At 38.2% G+C, this 15714-nt stretch overlaps 1 protein-coding gene across 1 annotated transcript; it reads left to right on the top strand.

The window, feature by feature from the left end:
- The first annotated feature begins 14233 nt into the window (after positions 1–14233).
- Positions 14234–15515, top strand: LOC107738485 (immunoglobulin-like domain-containing receptor 1). The gene is made up of 3 exons (XM_016550242.1): positions 14234–14468; positions 15099–15269; positions 15346–15515. Exons 1-3 carry the CDS (start codon positions 14420–14422, stop codon positions 15375–15377), a joined length of 252 nt encoding a protein of 83 aa, XP_016405728.1. The 5' UTR covers positions 14234–14419; the 3' UTR covers positions 15378–15515.
- The last annotated feature ends 199 nt before the right edge of the window (positions 15516–15714 follow it).

Raw genomic sequence — 15714 nt, 5'->3', positions numbered from 1 at the left:
ATATATACCTAGCACATTATGAACTACTGGATGTTTAATGAGCAGCAATAAACTACATTTTAGCATTTTAGAATGCCTAGTCATAAGTCTGTGGATATTTTGGTGAAAGTAACTCAAAAGTAGTGTAACGCATTACAATTCAGAGACAGTAATATTGTACTGTAACTAATTACTTTCAAAAGACAGTAACTAGTAATATATAATGTATTACATTTTGGAAGTAACTTGCCCAACACTGCCAGTGGAGCACTAGCGCTGTGGAAGGCAGGTTTGTGAGGTCTGAATATGAGTATTAAAATATAACTTACCCTATGGCTCATAGCTTTGACATTAAGCTTGGAAAAAAATATAGAGTATTCATTCATGAGGCTCACTGGGCAAGAGACTTTTCCCAACAGTTTAATGGATTTGTATTTGATGAAGACATTTGCCACACAGTGGAATGATGACGTTTACACTGAGCGTTATTGGAGTAATATATGAGGATAGCATAACTACTAGCATGGTTGCCCTATCAACACCCGTTTTACTTACATACGGGACACAGTATTTTCATCTATATGCATATAATCTTAAAGTGCTCCGTATGAATGGATTTTTTAATTTGCTAAATTGTTACATTCTGGCAACCTATATCAGTAAACACATTCATAAAAAAACAAGACGCTTGCTAACTGATGTGCTAGCTAACTGTGCTTTTGCACATATTTGCACATAACATTAATATTATTGCAGATCTTGTTTATACACTCATGCTTTTTTTAGTATTGTAAGATACAGACAATTTATTTTCAAAGTAACATGATAATATTGTGTGTTTTTGGGGATGACATTGGTTTCCATATGCAAAGCTGAGCAAAGACTTAAAGATAAAAAGAACAAGATTACAGGGAGTCAATTGGTTTCAGTGGTTTGTTATTAACTGTCAACCAAACTCATCATGTTAGATTAACAAGAAAGGATTTTCATTGAATTACTGTTGGTTGTGAGTTCATTGAAGCACACATCTGGATCCTGTAGTTGAGGATTTCTGACTAAAGAACAGTACAATGTGCAGCTGACTCCAGTGAAACACTTCAGTATTAGTACTGAAAACCAGCCTCACGTATAATCATTTATTTTGTAAAGGCTATCTGTGGTACCTTAAGTTAGTGTCAATAGTTACAGTGTGACGTGTCTGCACTGGAGACACGTGGACACTGCACACGCCAGCGGTGACATCACGGGACGATGAGCTCATCAGATACTGCTCCGAGTCAAATGTCAGTCTCTTGTGTTGGTTCTGTTGGCGATCAGGCATTAGATGACATTTGTGTTGCTCTCAGACTGACATCACTGTGTCAGACGTCAGTCTTCAGCCACTGCACAAAACAAATCCCAGCCGGGTCCGTCACTTTTTTGGGTCCCCTTGAAACATTTCCGTTGTGGTCCGTGCTATTTGCAGCGCGTTTCTTCATTTGCATGTGTTGTGAGGATTTGCAGCGCGTTTCTTCATTTGCATGTGTTGTGAGGATTTGCATCACGTTTCTTCATTTGCATGTGCTGTGAGGATTTGCAGCGCATGTGTTGTCAAACTGATGAAGATGTTTTCTTAATTTGCTGGTGTTTTTTCAATTTGCATGTGTTTTCTTAAATTGCAGTGCCTTGAGCTCTCTCGGCCACCGTATCTTTTATCTTGAAATGGTTATATTTATATAAGTTAGCTGTATCAAGCTAAGTGATTTTATCCAAATGCTTGAGAAAATGGTCAATATAATTACAATTTTGCCATGAGGACTGAAAATCGTTCATGCAACTGTTTAATTTTTTTTTTTTCATGTTTGCTGTCTTATGAAATATGTATATTAGCTGTATGCAGATTTAACAATGTTAACTACATCAAATGAATTTCAATAAAAACTTGACAAACTCTAATCCTAGCAGTCATGTTATACAGTGTTTTGTTCTTTTTCTGTAGCATCACATTGTTATATTGCTACAGCATTATCTACTCTTGTTGTGTCTGTGTCATGTAAATCAGTGTTTTTAAGTGCGAGTCATGAGGCTCTTTGTTCATTGTTTTAGACAATAGTGATGCACTGAAGCACATCAGTTTTGAGATGGAAACCTTGCACGCGCACACACACACGTTTGTTTCACTATGTTAGTGAGCTTATCTCATAGACTTCCATTGTTTTGTCCATTGTCAGGTTAATGATATTTTCTATGGCCTAACTCATCCCTAAAACACAACCATCACAGAAACATGCAAAACACTTTAAGGTGAGCGTGATTTCACCAAGTACAACATGTTCCTGGATCAACATCGTGAGCATGATTTCACAAAGTACAACATGTACAACATCATTCCAATCAACCGCGATGTTTCGTTAGATAGGCTGGAGAAACCGAGTCTGACCACCAGATGTCGCTAATGCGCATTGTGTTAAAAAGCTTCGAGTAATGAACCGTTTTTCGGCACAATTTGATGAAAGCCTCAAACGGTTCAGAAAGCCTCGGTTTCCCATCACTAATCTCCAATATTCCCTGTGTCTGGCTGTGAGGCTACGTCAGTGGTTCCTGTGGTCATGTGATGGTTTTCTGCAGGAATGTGTGTGAGGAATGTGGCTGAATGACTCGCTCACGCCTCAGAGCGAAGCTTTATGTCACACTCAGCTTACATCTCATATTAAAGTGTCTTCTCATCAGAGGGACACATCTGAACTCTAATCACAGCAGTCTTGATCTGTGAAGTGTGTGATCCAGTGTACCAGATGCATCTGCAGACAGGAGGGAAAAGCATTGGATGTCTAGCACATCCTGACCATACATGAGTTCAACTTTGACCTTTGCAGGCTGGCTGCAGTGAATCATACTGTTGTGTCTAGCTGCAGATTGTTCAGCCAGCAAAGCATTAAAATCCATCTTTACAAAACATTTCCAATGGGAAAAAAAATTAGACACAACTTTAGACATTTTCTTTTCTCAAGATTTTCTTTGGTGTTTTAGTTATATCACGCCTGTTCTGATGGTCCATGAGATTACTGATGCACTGTATGTTATTTTGCTCCTCATATTTAAAGTTTGTGTGTAAGTCTGTCGATTGCCACAATTTAAAAAGCCGAAAACAGACACTGCACATCCACAACACTGCTGATGAGCAGTGGTGTAAAGTATTTGAGTAAATGTAATTAGTTACTGTACTTGAGTATCTTTTTGGCTACTTTGTAGTTTTACTGAGTATCAAAGTAGCAACTTTTACTCTCTACTTCACTACATTTTTGAACAGGTATATGTACTCTACTCCACTACATTTGTAATGAGTGTTGCAATTACTTATTACATTTTGCATGGCATCTAACTTTTTCAGCAGCAGTTTATTTCTTCTACAAAAGCTGCAATATTGCCATGTACAGGGTGTTAAAGGTACAGTACATCTTGTGCGTTTTGCACTTAGTCACTGAAACTTGTCAACAAGGCTTCTTGAGTGCGAGTGCATTAACGGGAATGTGAGTGCATTAACGGGAAGTTGTGAATCACTGGTGTTTTATATACGAGATAAGGACATTACTACAGCCAGCGATGAGGCTGAAACCAGCACGTCTAGTGCAAGAAGGCTTTGACTTTTTAATTTTACTTAACATTATTTTATTTATGTCATATTGAAGAGACCTTTTTGGTTTACATATGCCCTTTTTGAGCACTTGTGCTTCACAGACTTGAGTGTCTGTAGACGTTTAAGAGGCAGTTATGTTGACATTGATTTCTTGGAATTTTGAGGTGTTCCGTTTTATTTTGATTATAAAAAATAAACGTGATTTCTGTCCTCACAAATCAAATGTTTCTTGTTTTTCACTGGCATTTCTCGTAGATGTTTAGGGCTAATGCATCTTTGGGCCTATACATTTAGTATGAGTAAAATACTTAAGTACTGTTAAAATCATATACTCTTAAGACTTTTACTCAAGTCGTTTTGTAATTGGTAACTTGTAAGTGAGTCATGTTTTCCTTTGATTGTGCGCGAGAACAGCGCGTGAGTAACGAATTGAGCTCTCTTTCGTTTCTTCTTCTTGTGGTTTAAAATTGCTTGTACGTGTAAATTGCAGAAAATTAATCTGCAAATCACGTGCGTGCCGAACGGTAGGGTCTCATCCGTAGTTCCGTACGTATTATGGATCAACTGCGATCCATTTAACTCCTAATGCCCCGTTCAGACTACACGATTTTAGCCCGATTTTGCCACGATCTGCTTGACGTAGGGTGTACACGGTTCAATCGTTTCATCTCGTGTAGTGTGTCATAGTGCACGACACCTCTGCGATGCTTCACGATGTCAATACAGAAAGACTAGCATGTTTAATTTTTTTTCTGTCGTACGCGACAAGTTCCATCACAGCTATGACACTGGCCAATAGGAGCACAGAAGCGCCTTCACTGTAAAAAATTATTTAGCAGTTTATTTGTTTCAATGAATTTTTTTATGTTGACACAACTTGCAGTTACTGAATTTGGTCATTCAACTTAAAATTTAAAATTTTCACTGTCTCAGCTAGTTTTTAAGTTGACTGAACTGGAGTATTTGTCCTCTCAACTTAAAAAAAGTTGTTGAATCAATTCAATAACATCACGTTCTCAATATCACTTATCGCGAGATCTCGAGAAGGCCGTTGCAGACAGAAGATGGTCGTCAGCCATCTTGGTGAGCTTCTTCACAAAGTTTGGAAATTTTCTCAAAATACAACTTTGGTAAGTAAAATATTTGTATTTATTGGCTTAACATGTGTAAAATTATGTATGTTGTCTAAGAAGAGTAAGTTTGGTTTAAAGAGTCATATTTTCTAGTTATATGTATGCAAGTGTTCGTTTCGAGGCACTCTGAAGCCTCAAAATACAGCGGTTCCACAGTATTTTCCATATAAATATTAAAACAAATATTCTCCCATGCGGTACTGAGCTGAACTTATATGGAGAACGATAAAAATACAGTTTGGTATGTATTATTTGAGCCCAGTGTTGCGGATAGAGACCGTTCAAAAAGAGCACGAGACGGAACGCAACGGATCACTGTATGGATTTAGAACGGCGGGAATTTAAAAAAAATTAACTTCTTTAACACTAGAACCGCCCCGGGGTAAATTTTACCCGTGGCTGTTTTTAAAACGTACATAAAAGATTTTTAATAAAACACATGGCGGCGGCGGCAACAACAATACTACAGCGAGAATAAAAGTTATGCCTTCTCTCTTTGCGTGAACATTTGGGAAGCGTTATGCAAATCTTCCGAGATCGTGACGTAGGTATGTGGGGGTGTGTTAGAACGAGCCGTTTTAGGTAGGCGTGGTTGACTTAACTTTTATAAAGAATATCTCTTTGGATTTGAGACTTTAGTCTTTGCTACTTTACAGATCTTCTTTATACACCAAGAGCTTGTAACACTCCAAAGAGAAAGGAAAAATTGAAATCGCATCATATGACCCCTTTAAAAACTGTTTAGATAAAACCAGATCAAAAAACGGGCCATTTATACCTATACGTGCCAGCGCGGGTCAAATTTACCCGCTATATAATGCCTGTATGTTCGCGCTGTCATTTTCGTGCCGCTTATGTTTTATCATAGTACATTGCTAGGCAACGCCTTTCACTCACTTAATTAGCTCAGTGCAGGCTTGTTTAGCTTAATATTGACCGTTATGAAAAGTGACTAGTGTAGCCTGCATAAAAAAGCCTTGAACATAAAACAACAAGACAAAAATATAGTTGATGACTAGACATAATAATTTCATGACTCTAGACACCTCTTTGTAAAGACAGTAGCATAATACAGTGAAATAATATGTTCTTTAGCCATCATGTGCGTGGGTAAAATTTACCCGCTGGCGCTTTTAGGTATACAGCGACCCCTAGCGGTTCTAGTGTTAAACCTGACAGCGTTTTATAATCCGTAAAGACATCCGTCAGAATATATATAGATGAAAAAATAGGGAAAAAACAAGATTACTACTCGAACTGTCTCTTTTCTGCATATTATAAGGGAAACGAATGAGCACCTCCCTCAGAGTTCTTTTGGAGCGCGTAACTTACATTAAATTTGATATTGCTGACATAAGCTTGGTTCAGATGAAGTTCTTAAGGTAACGTTACAAACTCTTCTTTCAGTTTTCTGAAGTAGTCATTCAAGTGCCTCACCAGAACCCATTGTAATGCTGCGTGAATATACGGTCATAAGTATATTGCATGCGTTCAAAACTATCGGTTTTTGAATAACAGTAATAATAGTGTAGCTATATCTTGTATAAATAGCCATACAATAACGATAGACACTAATGTGTTAAATTTCCTTTTATTTTGTTATAATTCTGTGTTGTGTAATTTAAAAGCCTCATCTGGATTGTAAAGTTTAGTACTTTGGTACTTAAAACAAACTTGTCAAGACATTTGACTTTCTCTGTAGAGATTTATTTATATATTTATGTTTATTATTTTACAGTGTTTTAACGTGTTTCTGTATTTTTCATGTTTATGATATGTTGGAATGACTGAAGATCATAATCCTATGGATGGACTGCAGCCAGTCCTTTTGCAGTTGTATCCATCAAAATGCTAAGCAGACATAATGGAAATGACATTCACATTGTAGAGCTTGGACAAAGTTGTAAGTAAATGTATTTACTTTATAAATGCACATTTATTGGAGTCTGTAAGCTTTACGATTGTAAGGCACATTTTAATGCTTCCCTTTGTTTTTATTAAAGCACACAGGCTCTGAGCAGGAATTCATCAAGGACATAACTGTTGGAATTACAGTTGTGGGTGACCAAACTGAGCACCATCAATCTGCAGTGATGTGGTCCAGGTAACAGAAGAAGAAATCTTGGTGATCTGGGGTTGTAACATGTTGTGGGGTTGTGTACTGTGTTAAACTATCTGGGACTTTTCACAGAAAGAAACTCATTCAGGTTTAGAACAACTTGAGGTTGAGTAAATTACAATTTGGGGTGGGGGGGTGAACCCTTTAAGAATATTTAGATATTTGCATTGGAAAACAGCTTCAAAATTTAGGGTACATAATTTGACGTATTATTTTCCCTTCAGTTTATTCCTTGAATTTTCTATAATTGGTATTTAAAAGGTCTTTATAAAGTCTTGAATTTATCTTCATAAAACCAGTAGAAACCCTGTTTATGGACATCGCAATTTTTGATTATTTTGCTGAATGCTGTTGTGAATCCTGAAAATGTTCAGGCTCATAGCAGTGCTGGCATATTGGCCATTAGCAACTTTGCTTAAAGGGTTAGTTCACCCAAAAATGAAAATTAGCCCATGATTTACTCACCCTCAAGGCATCCGAGGTGTATATGACTTTCTTCTTTCAGACGAATCCTATCTGAGTTCAATTAAAAATTGTCCTGGCTCTTCCAAGCTTTATAATGGCAGTAGGCAGGTGTTTTTTTTTTCAACAGTCCAAAAGTAGTCAAATAAAGTGCATCCATCCATCCATAAAACATGCCTCACACGGCTCCGGGGGGTGAATAAAGGCCTCCTGTAGCAAATCGATGCATTTTTTTAAGAACAATATCCATATTTAAAATGTTATAAACACTTTTTTCTCACTTCCGCTGACTGTGGTACGTGCAAGTCATTCAGGCGGATGATGCAGGACGTATGCACAGCGCACGCGCCTGTGAGATATGCTAGTCTCGCAAGTTTGATTACAGGAGCAAAAGAAGCAAAGTTTTCTTACTTTAGCAAAGGAAAGCCAGTCTCCTCTTGGCTTATATCGAAATCCTCCGACATTTATCTTTACAAATCCTCGTTTTGTGCTTCTAATTCGTGACCGGCGTTTTGTTTTGCTGTGCTTCCGTGTTCGTCACTAATCACCGGTGCATGCATGACGCCTACGTCCTACATCATCCACCCGGAATGGCTCTCACGGAAGTGAGAGAAAAGTGTTTATAATGTTTTAAATATGGATATTTTTCTTACAAAAACGCATCGATTCGCTACAGGAGGCCTCTATTCACCCTCTGGAGCTGTGTGAGGCACTTATTATTATGGATGGATGCGCTATATTTGACTACTTTTGGACTGTTGAAAAAAAACACCCGCCTACTGCCATTAAACAAATTATCTACCAAATCAGATACAAGTAACAGTTTAGCGGATATTCCGTATCATAGCAACCAAAGCGTCTCAACTGAAAAAACGCTGCGCCACAAAAAGCGCTCTCAAGCGCTCGCAGCTGGGCGTTTTCAGCAGAGCGCCTGGCGTTTTCAGCTGGCTAAAAACGCTTTGGTGGACACAGGGCCTAAAGCTTGGAAGAGCAAGGATAATTTTTAATATAATCCGATTGAATTCGTCTGAAAGAAGAAAGTCATACATACCTACGATGCCATGAGGGTGAGTAAAACATGCATTTGTGGGTTAACTAACCCTTTAAGAGTCATGCTTTACTCTGGAACATGAGACTATTATTTAAAAGGAATATCTCTTTACACCAAGATATTTTCAGTTCATTATTAAAATGGTGGGACAGATTAGACTGAATTGCAAGCAGGCAAAATTGGATTAAGGAAAAAAACTCATACGTTGTATTGGTTTGTCACATTTTATGACATTCAGAAATCATGTAAAATACCGGTAAAGAAAATAACATGCAAAATGTTTCCCCTTCTTTAGCCTAGTTGGTTCCGAAGGTGTATTTTCCACTTATTTTCCCATTGGGATTTTAAAGTCTTTGTGTTCAGCAGAACAAAGAAATTTGTACAGGCTTTTAACAGTTTAATACAGGAAGTTATTTTGAATGTTTGTAACCAAAACAATTGAGGAGCACCATTGACTTTTGACTTTCATGTTTGGTTACAAACATTTTTCAAAATATCTTCGTGTTCAGCATAACAGAAATTTATACAACTTGAGGGTGAATGACAATTTTCATTTATTGGTAGCTGTCGTTTTAACAAAACACACAACTTTAATGGTGTATGTACATATGTGTGTTCAGTTGTTATAAAGTTAATAAGTAATGTAATATTTTGTGTTTTCCCAGCCATAGAGTGAAATTGAGGATGTTGTGAAAGAAATTGATGAGGGCATTCTGTTTGTAACTGAGGAGCAGCAATGTGATGTGCTTCCCAAGGAATAACCAGCATTGCTCTCATTTGAACATCCTGTCATCACTGACATCTCCGAAGTGTCCCCAAGACATTTGGACTCCTGATGGGTCTGTATGTGGTGAACATCCACTACCCTAAGCGCATGAAATACACCTTTGAGGCTCTGCAAAAACTTACGACGAACAGCTGCTCCCACCAATGTTCATGATGTGTTCATGGGCTCCACAGCAAGCTCTTTCACAAAAAGTAGTTTTTTTGTTAAAGGAGCTTTAGGTTCTTTTGAGCCTTTTACTACTTTTTAGAATGCACATTTGAAGTTTGTCACGTTATGACTTGGAATATGCATGTCCTCATGAAAACAAATGTTTCACGTCTCATTTTCTTATACAGTAATGTACACATTTTCCTTCAAATTGACAAGTGCTTTTGCTTTCCTCTTTCTATCCGTTTCTTGTTTTATGACCACTAAATTGCATTATGATGGGGGAGAGTTTGGAAACTTTCAAGATCCTTCTGATGTTTACATTTCTGTCTGGTCATGTTGCGCTATGAATTTTAGAATCAGACCTTTGTGCTTCCATGTGCATTCCATTCATATTTTATTATACAAAAGTACAGTACACTCATTTTTTTTGTAACTAAATGTGATTGCTTTTGCCTTATATATACATGTATTATATAATATCTTGGTTTCTCATTTTGACCAATAACTTGCACTATGGTGGGGGGAGTGCATGTAAACTTGTGCAGGGTTAATATGTAGTGTTTAACCTTCTGACTTGTCATATTGAGGTATGAAATTTAAAATAATCCCTGTTGTTTTGATGTGACGAATTGAAATGCAACTATTTATGTTTCTCAATCCCATGCCAAGATTATTTATTATACAACACACGTCGGTTCAGATCTTTAGACGTGTGTGTTTGTATTTTGCAATTTTTTTTTTCAATTGTCGGTTACACTTTATTTCGATAGTCCACTTTAGACATTCTACTAACTATAAAAAACTTTGTAACTACATGTCAACTAATTCTCATTAATTTGCAACTACATGTCTACTAACTCTCAGAGTAGACTGTTAGGGTAGGTTTAGGGTTAGTAGAATAAGTTGACAAAGAAAGTGTTAGAAGATATTAAGAAGACAGTCTACTAATACTCTACTAACTGCTAGTTGACATGTAGTTGCAAAGTTACTTACTGTTAATAGAATGTCTAAAGTGGACTATCGAAATAAAGTGTTACCCAATTGGCAGTTGATGTGTTGACAGTAAATTGCTTGTTCAATTTAAATGTCAATGAAAGTGTCGTCTCATTAAATAAATTAAAAAATTTTTTTAAAGTTGTCGTATTTATTTAATTTTAAGGCAGTGGGGTAACTAACATTTGCTTACCTTTATTGATTAAAGTAAAAAAATAAAATAAAAAAAAATCCCAGTTGACATGATTTAGGTTGACTGGACTAGGAAATAGTCAAGTCAACTTGAACAAATTTATTACCTGGACTAATTCCACTCTAATGGCAAGTTGTTTCAAAAAGAAATATATTGTCAAGATAACAATTTTTAGGAAGTGGGGTAACAAAGTATTTTTAGTTGACTTTTTTTACAGTGTTTGTACAAGCTTTCAAACGTGCCGAAACGAAAGGGAGACAATGGTATCGGTCCTGCTAGGTGTAATTTTACAATGGAGGAAAATGTTCGTGGAGCTACGGCAACAATACTCCTGCGTTTATGATAAGGGACTACCGCGACACAGTGAAAAAAGGTAAAATAAAAACAATTTCACCTCAGTTCTCTTTGACAGTCCATGCCATCCAGATTTGTGTCCATTGTCAGGTTCTTTCTTTTTTGGGCTTTTCTTATGACAAGACAGGGCAAAACACACTGTTTGCTAGCCATTGTTTGTTTACGCTTGTTACGGGGCGACAGAGACGTGAAGCGAACGGATCCATGTGCATGCTTTTATTAAGAGGTGTGGTCATAACAGGCATGGGTCAAACAATGGCAAACAGGTGCAAGACAAAGAGTAATCCTAGGACAAGCATGGGTCTTCGATAGACAAACAGAATCCAGAGGGCTAGACAAAAAGGGTAATCCGTAATACACAGGCAAAGATCTTCTCACAGGAAAACAGGCCAGGCAAGGCAAGACTAGACTATGAACTAGAAACTAAGACAGGGAAATGGCTCCGTAAAGTGCTATCACTTGGAGAGCGATAAACGCAGACAATGCTCTGCAACTTGAGCAGGATCTGAGTGGGTGTTATATAGTGTGTGTAATAGCTTTCAGGTGAGCGTGTGATTGGTTACAGCTGTGTGCAATCAGTGCAATGGATGATGGGAAATGTAGTCCAGGGTATAGTGTAACAGTCTGTGTAGTGTGAGAGTCCATGTAGTGAGCGGGTGACCTCTGGTGGTGAGTGAACGGAAGTTCATAGACCGGATTCGTGACAACGCTCATAGCACCTTCTGTCTTGTCTCACGCTATTGATGACAGCACGCACGTTGTTAATGACGGCATACGATGAATGGTCGGGTAGCATCGTATAGTCTGACATGTTTCTTGTTCACGACACGACAAGATTTTATGAGTCAAAATCGCATAATCTGACACAGTGACTGTCGTAACCGACAAAAAAATTGTGTAGTCTGAATGGTGCTTAATACGTGACAGATCAGAGCAATCTTTCATTTACATATTTATCATGAAATTGTCAAATTGCTACTCTGTATCAATCGCATACAAAGAAAACCCTGCAGAAAAAAACAGCTAAAACCAGCCTAAACTGGTCAGGCTGGTTTTAGCTGGTCTCCCAGCCTGGTCATAGCTGGTTTATCAGACTGGTTTTAGAGGGGTTTTGACCACTTTTTTAGCTGGTCAGGCAGGTTTTAGCTGGTCTTAGCTGGTCAGGCTGGCTGGTCTTGGCTGGTTTTAGCTGGTCAGGCTGGCTGGTCTTAACTGGTTTTAGGTGAAGGCCACCTGACCAACCAGCTAAAACCAGCCTGACCAGCCTGGCCAGGCTGGGAGACCAGCTAAAACCAGTTATTTCCAGCTTAAACCACCCAACCAGTTTAGGCTGGTTTAAGCTGTTTTTTTTTCCAGCAGGGAATACAGAATAATTAGAACAATCATTAACATAAATAAATAACAGAGCGTCATATCTTTACACATTTTTCCCAGAACATTCTTGCGACCCGGTTGCAATTCTTCCACGGCCCGGTAGTGGGTCATGACCCGGTGGTTGGGGACCTCTGCTATAAGGTATCTGTACTTTTTCAAGCATGGATTTGAGACGCTGGAGCTCCACAGATTTAAGGATCCATTTCAGTCATCTAAGGGCCAGAGATCAGTGATTATCGTCACTGAGACACTGACACCATCTGCTGGAGACATGAGGAACTTCATCCACAACTGAACAGAGCTTCAGGCTACTGATCTGAGGCCTGTGTGAAAAACAAATGTGCCTGAAACGATCAAACAACCAGAACAATAATATTGTTTATGATGTTGATATTAACTTATTTGAATGTATTCACATAAAAGTTTTGTCGTTTATGCATTCTGGTGGTGAGAGAATGAGTTTATGTTGTAAAATGCTTCTCCATTTTCTTTGAATGTCACCTTCAGTTCTGATTCCTCTCGGGTTGACTGGATCCTTAGAACGTATGTGCGAGTTTGGATTGAACTGGCATAGACTGAATTTATTTCTTTCAAAGCATGTGTTCTTACGTCGAGTGAAAATCATGATAAAGAGTTAGACCATCTTTTCTAGAGCACACAGCACTTTACATTTGCTGGCTTATCAAACACCAGCAGTGAGGCTAATGTAAGACTCAGAATACATGATCCCAAACTAACAAAGCGGAACCTCTCTAGGAGTAAAATGGGTTGTGCCTATAAAACATTACTCTATTCATCCATCTGAAACTGGTGTCGCTGTTGAACAGTTTGAAAAATTATTTTTAGAAAAAGTTATTTTTACTGGTTATATTCATTTTCTCAGTTTTTAAGAGCTGCTGCCTCAGAGATCATATCAGACATTTCAGATATTAATTTTTACATATTAAAAAGACATTTCCTTCTTAAAGCACACGTTACAGTGATCGTTTTGTGTGAGTGATAAGAGGTATCTGTAAGAAAAGACAATGAGGAAAACGTATAAGTGTGTTTACATAAAGGCATTTGTTTTAATTAAGTTTAGTGGATTGCTGTGCGTTCTTGAGACTGTAGAACATGTACTTATTGCGCAAATTATGAACTACAAAGGATGGTGTTACGGGATGTAATAGATCATGGAATCGGCATCCGATTGCTTTTGCCTGTTTAGTTCTGGCTGTCTGTTTTCAATACAGTTGCTGAGCTGGGGTGTATTCCAGAAAGCACGGTTAACTTACCGTCAGCTAAACCCTGAACTTTCGGTTGATTAACCCCAAACCTCGCTTACTCGAGGTATGTGGTTCCAAAAACGCGCCCGGGAGTAAGTTCATTAGAGTATGTTCCTGGTTAAGACTCAAGACATTCTCAACAGAGTGACGAATCGACGAGTCGCTATGGAAACGGACGCTAAGAAAAAGCGCGCCATGCTGTTTCTTTCTTCTTCTTTTGTTCAATGGTCGTTTCCACCATAGACATAATAAATATAAATAATAATTACACAATACTATTATAAAACTACATTTCATGATTATTTATTTTACTTTATAATTTACTATTAATTTATTCTTCATTACTGTCTATTCTGTATTATTCCACCCTTGATATTACATATTCTACTTGCTATTATTCATCTATTGTTATTCATTTATTTATCACGGTATTATACATATAATCTTGCGTGTCGGCCTCTTGTTTTATGCTCAAAGTGCTACATAAACAGATGGTCATGATAAAAGACATGGGACTAACAGGGAGTGGAGTGGATTGCAGTAGGAGCGGGAAAGGAATTAAATATTTGATTTGCTTTCTGACTAAAACAAAACGGGACTAATAGGCCTATCAAGAGTATGAAAAACAAGATGCTATACATGGGAAGTAACTACAGTTACTTATACTATAGCTCCAGAAGATGGCGGTAATTCAACACCAAGGATGCAAGCTGCCGTTAAAACCCAAAGAAGAAGAATGTTACCTGTGCACATTTGCGCTAGGTATCTGTTTTGGGGTGGAGTAGATGATGATGAAACACAAACCGGCCTCTGAGAAAGACACAGCTAAACGTTAAAGCGTCTGATAAAATACTGTTTTGACTGAGCTGCTCATCCGTCACTTTCATCATAGTTACACTCGCGCTGGTTCGTTTCGAGGTTGCTGGAGTTTCATCAGATCATCATGAGGCGGATGATCGTGTTGGCGCTGCTTCTGATTCACCTGACCTCAGGTGAGCCTGATCTTCACACAGAACATCTCACACACACACGCATCTTTCCATTTCACCGCGAGAAAGCCAATAGTACAATGACATTGTGAAGGCAGATCAATGGAAACAGGTAAAAGTGTCACCTGGACGCGTCCGTATCGGTCATGTGACCAATGTTTGTTGACACAAAAAAAATCCGTTTAAAAACATGTACAAACATTGAATTGATGGGGTATACATGTTTTAAAAAGCAATAAAGAATAAGAAAATATAGAATCTAGAGAAACAAAAATAAGAGAATAGAGATATGAAAAACATAAATAACATAAACACATACAAATGCAGTGCTAAAGGATCATGACTGAAATTTTATTTGAAAACAAAGAGATTAAAAGAAATGACTTACCACAAATATTTTGCTGCACATTTCTCTTTACAAACTTGTTGGGACACTGATACTGATACTGAATTTGTCTGGAACCAGTGAAGAATTGCCTGCTCTTTGTCTCATTTCCAGTTTTACAGGTTTGGCAGCCTGTGTTTCTGTGTTAACCAACTCTCTCTCTCTCTCTCTCTTTCTCTCTCTCTCTCTCTTTCTCTCTCTCTCTCTCTCTCTCACACACACACACACTTTCACTTCCATTCTTTTAGGGATTCTGTCTATCCAGGTCACCCTGTCTGAGACAGAGAAACGTTCAACTCTTTTTGCATCTATCACCTTGCGCTGTGATTACTCCACCTCAGCTCAGCTGCAGAATGTGATGGTCACTTGGAAATACAAATCCTTCTGCAAAGACCCTGTTCTGGACTATTACTCCACAGGTAGCACTTCAACATAACATTGTCCTTTATTATGTCTGTGTGAGATGTGTGAAAGTGTTTCCTGTATGTTTCACAGATGTTGGTGTATCTGAACAGGATGCGCTGTGATGGTGATGCATCAGAGCAACAACTGGAGATGCTTATTTTTTATTAGATACATCACTGTCATGAGCGCTTTCATAAAGTGGTGGGGACAAAACAGAAATGGATTCATGTGTGCAGATTCACAATCCAGATCTGTGTCTACAGTCATGGCCAAAAGTTTTGGCAGTGACATAAATTTTGTGTTGTGGATCGCCGGATCGGCTTTCACCGTGGATGAAGCGGAGTCCAACCCGGGGTCGTCACATGTGGTTTCTGCAAGCCCACCGGCCGCTCCTTCGTCGAATACGCCGGCCGCCGCTCACTCAAGCCCGCCGTGTGTTTCGTTGTGAAAGCGAAACTA

This window comes from Sinocyclocheilus rhinocerous, unplaced genomic scaffold, assembly GCF_001515625.1.
Source record: "Sinocyclocheilus rhinocerous isolate Xijiao unplaced genomic scaffold, SAMN03320098_v1.1 scaffold6487, whole genome shotgun sequence".
NCBI classification, from domain to species: Eukaryota; Metazoa; Chordata; class Actinopteri; order Cypriniformes; family Cyprinidae; genus Sinocyclocheilus; species Sinocyclocheilus rhinocerous.
The sequence above is the reverse complement of the archived record's forward strand: the minus strand, read 5'-3'. Positions and strand labels throughout refer to the sequence as shown.

Coding starts and splice junctions, on each gene's coding strand:
- LOC107738485 (XM_016550242.1), top strand. CDS start 14,420: ATGAGGCGGATGATCGTGTTGGCGCTGCTTCTGATTCACCTGACCTCA. Junction 14,469..15,098: donor TCTGATTCACCTGACCTCAG/GTGAGCCTGATC, acceptor CCATTCTTTTAG/GGATTCTGTCTATCCAGGTC. Junction 15,270..15,345: donor TCTGGACTATTACTCCACAG/GTAGCACTTCAA, acceptor TATGTTTCACAG/ATGTTGGTGTATCTGAACAG.